Below are 8,489 nucleotides of genomic sequence, written 5' to 3'. Positions count from 1 at the left end.
TAGATTCGTCGTGTCATTGCAACTAAATGCATTGACTGTGCAAGAATAATTGTTAATGGAGGGACGAGTGAAGTTGTGTTTTTCCGAGCATAGGTTTATTTATTTCTTCTAAGAAAAATCAATATGTTATATAACTTATATCTATCTATTAAAAAAAGAAAGGTTGTGAAATGTGTAGAGTAAAAGAAAGTATGAAAAAGAAAGTGCAAAGACAAGAGAAAAGGGACGGAGTTGGCAGGAACAAAGGAGAAAAGAGGAAAAGCCAAAATATATAAGGGTACCAGGAGTTCAAAAGCATTAACTTTTTTATGGTTTCCTCAGACAAACGATTGCGGGTGTACGGTAGCAAATGTCGAGCTGCCGAGAAAGAACGCTCAGAAGGAGTCGATGTTGCTGGCACCACCAAGTACTGTGCAGCCATGTTGCTTAAGTTCGGCCATTTCTGTGACTGGGACTCCCAGAAGATTAGCTCTGTGTGCTTGCCTGCTTCCACCATTGGCATCATCGGTTGTTCGCCAATATATTCCTCTAATTCGTCTTAGCTTCGGTCGATCTGGTACAACGCATACATCTCCTACAGCTGCTCGCTCACTTCGATATCGACATCCGCGCGATCCTTGAACGTCGACCAGGTATCCCGGACAATTTGCTGGCTATACTCCTGCTATTCCCTTTCCCAGCCGCTCTTAGCCCACCAGACAAACTTCAGGCTAGGATCCATTGCAGTGGCGCACGCATAAACGTTGGACGTGTCAGTCTTGCCGTAATACTTTCGCAGCTTAACGAGACCGACTTCCGCTGCTTCGCACAGGTCGATGGGTGTGGATGGGCTGGTCTTATAGTCCTCAAGCCTGTCCATCAGATGGTTATAGCAAAGGATGGTGAGGTTGATGGTGGCATGCGACTTGCTGGCTGACAACCTCTTGGTCACTTTCTCGAACGGCTCAAGGAGAGCACGGATCTGCTTCAGGCGCTCCCATTCTTGTGCAGTCAACCTATACTGTGCCAGCGCCTCAGTGCACATTGCGTTGTAGCCAGCCTCGACCGCGATAGCCCGCGTGATCATTTCAAACGTCGAATTCCAACGAGTACGGACATCAGGAATGAGCTTGAGTTTGGGACAGCCTTCGTTGTTCAAGGTACGCAGGAACTTCTGTAAGCGTTGCGGTGACGATCTAAGGTAATAGATCAAAACCTGTTAATCACTTGAAAAATAGTTTAATGCTTAATTAACTGATGACTACCTTATCTTGGTAACGCCTCTTCGTAGTTTGACCAGCACATTAGAGTTGGTAGGCATTTGTTCTTCGTCGTCGTCAACGATTTCTTCTTCTGGTGCCTGTGCTGAAAGACCAACTCACAGGATATCCTGAACTGCCAAGTTAAGGACGTGTCCAACACAAGGGATATGATGGATGTCTTTGCGGAATGGCCTTGGTTTTATAAGTTGTTGGTGAGTACATAGTTTTTTATGAGTATCTTGGCAAAGCAGCATAATCCCAGTAACTTACCAATCTTTCTCTTTCGCGCGTCGTTCGATTACGGTCATCATCTTGGTCATATTCGATGCGTTGTCACTCGTAATTGTGAAAAGCCTCGAACAAAGATCGAACTCATCTAAGACTTTCAAGAAGGCGTCGGCAAGGTTCTCTCCAGTATGTGAACCTTCCAAAGGCTGGAACCCTAGGCGAACTTCTTGCAGAGTCCACGTCGATCTGCACATCCAGTGTGCTGTCACACCAAGAAATTCTTGCCGGAATGGGCTGGTCCAGCTGTCGACGGTGCAAGAAATTTTTGGCACGCTCTTGAGCAAGGCGGCGGTTTGTTCTTTGGCTCTGACGTATTCTTCGTCCAGCTATTTCAGTGAAAGTTAAGTATATGTCTGAATCCTTGTTTAACAAAACATGAAACGAAGTTTACCTTTCTCGACATACTGTCAGCATTCAAAAGCTTGACGGATTCTTGCGTAGGTGCTGATTGTGCCATGTAGAACAACTCCTGCAATTCTTCGCTTTCGGCCAAAGTAAATGGGAGCTTGCTCTTGACCAAAAATTTGACGAATTGTCGTTGGAAGGCGCCCTTTTCAAACGTACGCTTACGCTTAAATTCGACATGCTGGTCCATTGGGCCGGCTTGGCGCTTGTTCCCCTGAACGTGCGGACCAGTTGTTTGCGTGATTCGATGGACATTCTTCAGGTGCTTCACAAGCCCAGACGTATTACCTTGCTTTGCGTCGTACACCTTGTTGCAACCAGGCCGCTGGCACTTGATTTTCAGTTGACCGTTGATAGAGACGCGTTTGCCGTATTCATGAGTGAGAACCCAGCTGCTTACTGACTGCTTTTCTTTACCGCTCGTGTCAATGTTCGCGCCGTTACCGGCAAGCTATGTGATTTCGTAGTGGTCGATCATGGAAGCGGAATCATCGAAGCACTCTTCATCAGTGTCCATTACATGCGAACCAACTGACGCCATGGAGACGTTGGATTGATCACGGGCTAGGGAAGGAGGAACAAAACTTGATAACGAACGACTTGTGTTGGATAAGGACGAATTACGGCTGGACTCTCTCTATAAAATGGTACTATCATCAGCTGGTTGCAGGTGATATTGCATATGATGGAGTATCCTAGATTAATCTTACGCGATGAGAAAGAGCACCATGAGCGTCGTCAGAGCTGGAGCCAACTGAGTAGTTTGGGTAGGTCATTGCGTTGGATGTGATATAAAAAGGTACGGATATAGAGTAGAATAGTTCAAGCTGTATGTAAGTAAATAGTTGAGTTATTTTGCCCAAAAATAAAGTTGTTGCTTTTATACTTTCCATGACGCGTTGAGGATAATGATACCAAACGGCAGCTTCTCTTCAAATAGTGCTAAGTAATACCTCGCCTGTCATTTCGTAAAAGGAAGTTTTTAGAAGTCAGCAGCATGCTGAGCTGTACCACTGCTGAGTGCGCGATTTTTGCTTTCAGTGTTCTTCCTTTAATCGTTCGTGTCCATTCATTACTAGCAGTATAAGTATAATTAGCACTGCTGAGCACGCAGCGTTTAATGCTGCGAACCAAACCAAAGGCACGTCAAAATTCTCTTCTCAGCAATCTGTACATACGTCATTACACAATTGATACAGCAATCTTTTTTCCGGCATTCTCTGAAATTCCCCCACCAGATCAGCGATTAAAACACATTTCATACTTTAATTCAACAATCAACCACGCACGGTCATACTGTATATCCACAATTGAAATAAAACACATTTTCTATTCACAAATTTCGCTATGCACTACAATAATTACGCCTTCCCTTCGATTCACGCGATTATCATTGTAATCTTGTGTAATTCCATCCCTCTTGAAATTGTAGTTGAAGAACTCGGTTCTAATCTCGGTTCTCGGGTCGGTTCTCGGGCCGGGTCGAGTCGGTTCTGATGTACATTGTACTCGGGACGGTTCTGGCAGAGAACCGTCCCAGCCCAGCCCATGAGGACCCTTACTATAAGCTTTGAATTAAACATAATTAAACAGTTTAAACAAGTTTATACAAAACCTAAACGTATTATAAGAATTAAAAAAAAATATAAAAATATCTTAAACATTTGAAAAATAAAAAAAATTATAGTATAATTTTTTATTTTTTTCTTAAATATGTTTAAACAATTATATATATTTAACTAATAAAACCTTTTTTAAACAACTACTAAGAATTAATACCCTAATGGCTCATTCCATTCGCCACTATATATAAAGTTACCCTTTCAGGGCTAAAAGCTTCCCTCGGGAGCTAACTTTATATATTATTCAAACTTAGGAGGCTCCTGAGATTAAGGAGGCTCCTAATAAATAAAGGTATATAGTGCTATTGGTACACCAACACCACATACCAACACCCCCCTCCCTACACGGCCCTATCCTCGCTACCGCTGTGGAGGTTAACCCTTAGTTGCTGTTTTTCATGTGAATAAAGACTTGAAATTTATTTAATGATTGGGAATCAGGCGTCCTACTATTAGTTGTCTAGCTGTTAGTTGTTTATTGATTTTGTTATAGTTAATAAGCCTGTCCTAACCGGTATAGCCATTAATAGCTGATATAATTTTAATCAGAATTATCACTTGATTCATATTCATCGTTATGGAGGCTAGGTTACATCTAAATAATTTCCTCCAAATCTATAGGGTTCAATAGTATCGGATTCTATACATTTTTACAAACTTATCTAAGTTCATATATTTAATAACAAAAATAAATGATTTATTTACAAGTGATTATTTTATATATTTAAATATGAATAATACTATATGTAATCATAAATTTATGAAAGGAAAGAAAGGAGTGTTTTGTTGTTTCTTAAAATACATCATGACAGAATTTCTTAAAATATGTCATAACAGAGATAAATATATTAATATACTAACCAGGCATAGGCTACTATTAATGAGCGGCTATACAAGCGCGTATTTGAAAAGGTGTTGAAGGACTGTGACAAGAATGACGTATGTAGAGGGTTAATTATTAATAAAAACAAAAACAATTATTTTATTTTTATTTTTCTTTAAGTCCTAGAAAATATAAATCTTTGATTTATATTTAGCGACTAAAAGGAGCTATAAACCGGGGGTTTATCCCCCTTTAAGTCTTTTTATTAAATAAAAAAAAGAATTTATTCTTTTTAGTGAAACGAAGTTTCACTCTTTTTAATAAATTAAAAAGTAAGAAGCAAGGCTTCGCCTCAAAAATTGTAAATTTTTGATTTAAAAAAAGACTTGAAGGGTCTAAAGACCCGAAAAGTATTAGCTTCGCTAAAATAAAATAAATTTTATTTTTTGGACTTAAAGAAAAATAAAATAAAAGAAATAGTTATAATAAAATAACCTAATTTTCTATAATTATAAGTTATTTTTCTATTTATACTTTTTTTAATTTCCTTAATTTGAAATATATTAACAATTATTATAATTATAATATAAAATGATATATCCAAAAAATAAAGACATGTTTTTTTACAACTTTTTTTTAAAGTATTTGGCACATCGCAAATTAATAAATGAAATAAACAGGTACATCAAGAAATTTTTAAATGTATACATGCCAAGACATACATACATAATTGATTTTATAAAAATTATTTTAGTTACACCAACTTATTATGGCTATTCATCCAATTAGTACTAGTAAACCAGAGTATAATCATTATAACCTCGACCGGTCCCCTCATCCTAGTAGTTGAGAATCTTCAAAAATTGAATCTTTCATTTATAAATAAAATAAAATACCAAGAAATATAATATTAATTATGGCTGCTTTAAATGACTATCTCCCCATTAATCATATAGTTCTCAAGAAAAACTTATGCAATGAACTTGATACTTTTATAGAATATGAGCTAGAAGAATATGTTCGAAAATATGCTAAAACAAAGTTTAATAAAAAAATTAGTAATTTATTCTCAAATAATTATTTCCTTTATCTATTTATAAATAAGGATTACTGTACACATATGTATAAGAAATTAAAATATGAAGGGCATTTCTGTACTAATAAAATAAGAACAATAGGGTCAAAAAAAGATTATCTTTGTTGTAAACATTCAAAAAAATATATGCCTAAAAAAAGAAATAAACAAAAAAAATAAAAGCGATAATATAAAAGGTTCATTTGAACCTCTTGAGGTTCAACAAAACATAAATGTTCTGCTAGACGAACCTTTAGATAGATATAAAGATAAAAGTAGAAAAAATTAATAAGATAAAATAAAAATAATTCTAGGAAACCCATTATATTTTTCATTTGTAGATATCCTTCCCTAATTAAAATGAATTGCAATAATTTATATATTATATATTATTAGATATATATAAAAGCCAGACAAACCAAGGCAAACTTTCTTATATATTAGGGGGAGACTATGCCATTTGTATTTATATTCCTTGTTAGGTCTAAAAATCTATACGGAATAGTAACGGAATACAACTTTTTTTAGGTATTTTAAAGAATTTAATAGTATTAAAAGATATTTATACATAGTTATTTATTTGTTCTTATTTGAAAATAATAATTTAATATTTCTTTAATAATTATAAAAATAAAAGTGGAAAATATTTTTGTTTTTTAACATATTTGTTTTAATTTATTATAACAATAATGATTTTATAATATTTTGTAAAATTGATATATTTTCTCAAACACTAGCATAATGATCATCCCTCAGTTCCAAGGTTCCAGGGGGTTAACCTATAGTTGTTATTTTATATGAAAACTAAAAGTTGAGAATTATTTAAGGGTTGAAAAATATTCTAGTGGTTGAGATTTTTTTTAAACATTTTATTTTTAAAATGATAAAAATTGAATTTTTAAAATATAAAAAAAATAACATCTGGAAAAAGGAATACCATTGAAATAAATCCAAAGACAACATGACCGTATTAAATGAATTCTTACCTATTAACCATATTAACCTAAGAATCAATTTATGTAATGATTTAACTACATTTATGCAGTCAGAATTTGACCATTTTATGGAAAAAAATATACTTGAAAAAATAATAAAAAAAATAACAAAAAAAAACAAAAGATATATTTTCTGAAAATCATTTTCTTTATTTATCTATGAATAACAATTTTTGTACGCATATATTCAAAAAAGGCAAATATAAGGGTCATTTTTGTGCTAAACGGATAAGAACAAATCTTCTTGAAGGGGTTAAACAAGATTATCTATGCTGTAAACATTCTAAGAATAATATACAGGATTTTTCCTTATAATTGGTGGTGCTTTTTTTCTCATGATGGCGGGGTTCTTTTCTTACTATGGCGTTTGGGGGTCTGTTGATTAGCGGTGTGTTTTTTGTAATTGGTAGAAGCTGAAAATTACAATGGCGGCCTGTTTTTTGTGATTAGCATAAGGTGAGAATTACAATGGCGGTGTAATTTCAACAGATGGCGCCTCAAAATCACCTGTTGATATAACATAGGTGCACCATTACCAAACTTCGACTTTAATATACGATAGATGTTCCATACCAGACTTCAACTTCAAAACTACACGGACGCCGAACAATAATAATCCATTCCAAATTTAAAATGTTTGAATGTTTATACGGTTATTTATTATTACGGCGGCGTCGTTCCATTGTAATATGTTTTCCTGCGGTGGAACGACGCATTCCTGCTTTTTCTGCTGTAGCAGCTATCGTCATCTTTTCCTCAAAATATAGCTGGAAAAGGTTCGTCTTCGTTGCTTAGGTGACGATATCCCTTGTTCTTGGTTGCTCTAGGCCTTCCAAAACTTGAGATTAGACCAGATGGCCTTATAGAAATATTTCATGAATAATTCCGTGTATAGTTGAGACAACATGCATTTCGGGAATAAATTATACTTGGAACTTACCAAGATCCATCTGGGTTATCCATGATAGGATCCACTGGAAATGCCATCTGGGAATTGGGGTCCAAATCTAGGATCGTTTGATGAAAGGGATCGTATATGTCAGTGTCAAAGTCAGGGAAAATATAAAGTGGTATATTGGGATCCATGATGTTTTAAGATGTAGTACATTGAGTCTGTTTCTTTTCATTCATGTTTAAATACTTTTATTTGGACTGGTCAGGTTGGTGCAACTCTGGATTTTTGTGAACTCCAAAAGTTTCTCCGGATCGGCAATTTCTCACTTTACTGCCTCTGCATATGCTTTTGTTTCTCTAAACTGCTTGGCCCATCGATGCATTGTAGCTTTTGGAACAATCGTTCTGTCATATCCTTTATTCTCGATTGCGCATCGTATTATTGCCTCCTTGATTTCCGGATTCTCTTTGTCCCATTTCGTCTGCTTTCGTTTCCAGATTTCTTTTAATCTTGCAATTTCTTCTAGCTTTCGGATTTCCAAGACCGAAGGAAGTTCATTGGATGGTTCATATTCTTCCCCTGCTCGCATTGCATTTAAGGTTCTAATAAATTCCTCTATCAAAGCTTTAGAAAACTGTAATAACGATTGTACAAGCAAGCATACCAATGTATGGATCTTCTCCCTCAGCGACATCAATGGTTTCATGTATTTCTTTGTCGGTAAGAGCCAGGTTGTCCATAAGAAATGTTGTTTGGTTTGAATAGGGAGTCTGTAACAAAGGCGGTAAGGTCCCCATATTATATTAAAGAAATAGTATAGGCACAATGTTGCACACAAGAGATTTTTTGAGTTGATTCACCGATGGGATAAGTCATGGTCAGTAGAATGAGCACTATGTTGGCCCTACGATTGGGACATGTCATGGTCGAGCGAAGAAATAGCATAGGCACAATGTTGCACACAAGAGATTTTTTGAGTTGATTTACCGATGGGATAAGTCATGGTCGGTAGAATGAGCACTATGTTGGCCCTATAATCGAGATATGTCATGTTCGATCGAAGAAATGGCACAGGCACACAAGAGATTTTGGGTTCCAGTCCACTTTTTCTCGGTCCATTCCACCAACGGGATAAGTCTTGGTCG

The 8,489-nt window shown here is 36.0% G+C and overlaps 1 protein-coding gene across 1 annotated transcript; it reads right to left on the bottom strand.

Annotated features, from left to right (window-relative positions):
* Positions 1-7,666: 7,666 nt before the first annotated feature.
* BDB00DRAFT_879257 (uncharacterized protein) lies at positions 7,667-8,084 on the bottom strand (the record flags this gene model as incomplete). Its single annotated transcript, XM_053127848.1, has 2 exons — positions 7,667-7,923; positions 8,009-8,084. 2 exons carry the CDS (start codon positions 8,082-8,084, stop codon positions 7,667-7,669), a joined length of 333 nt encoding a protein of 110 aa, XP_052973062.1.
* Between the last annotated feature and the right edge of the window lie 405 nt (positions 8,085-8,489).

The sequence above is a fragment of the Zychaea mexicana genome (assembly GCF_025766255.1).
Source record: "Zychaea mexicana strain RSA 1403 chromosome Unknown BDB00scaffold_167, whole genome shotgun sequence".
NCBI classification, from domain to species: Eukaryota; Fungi; Mucoromycota; class Mucoromycetes; order Mucorales; family Lichtheimiaceae; genus Zychaea; species Zychaea mexicana.
This window is presented reverse-complemented; position numbering and strand designations above follow the sequence as displayed.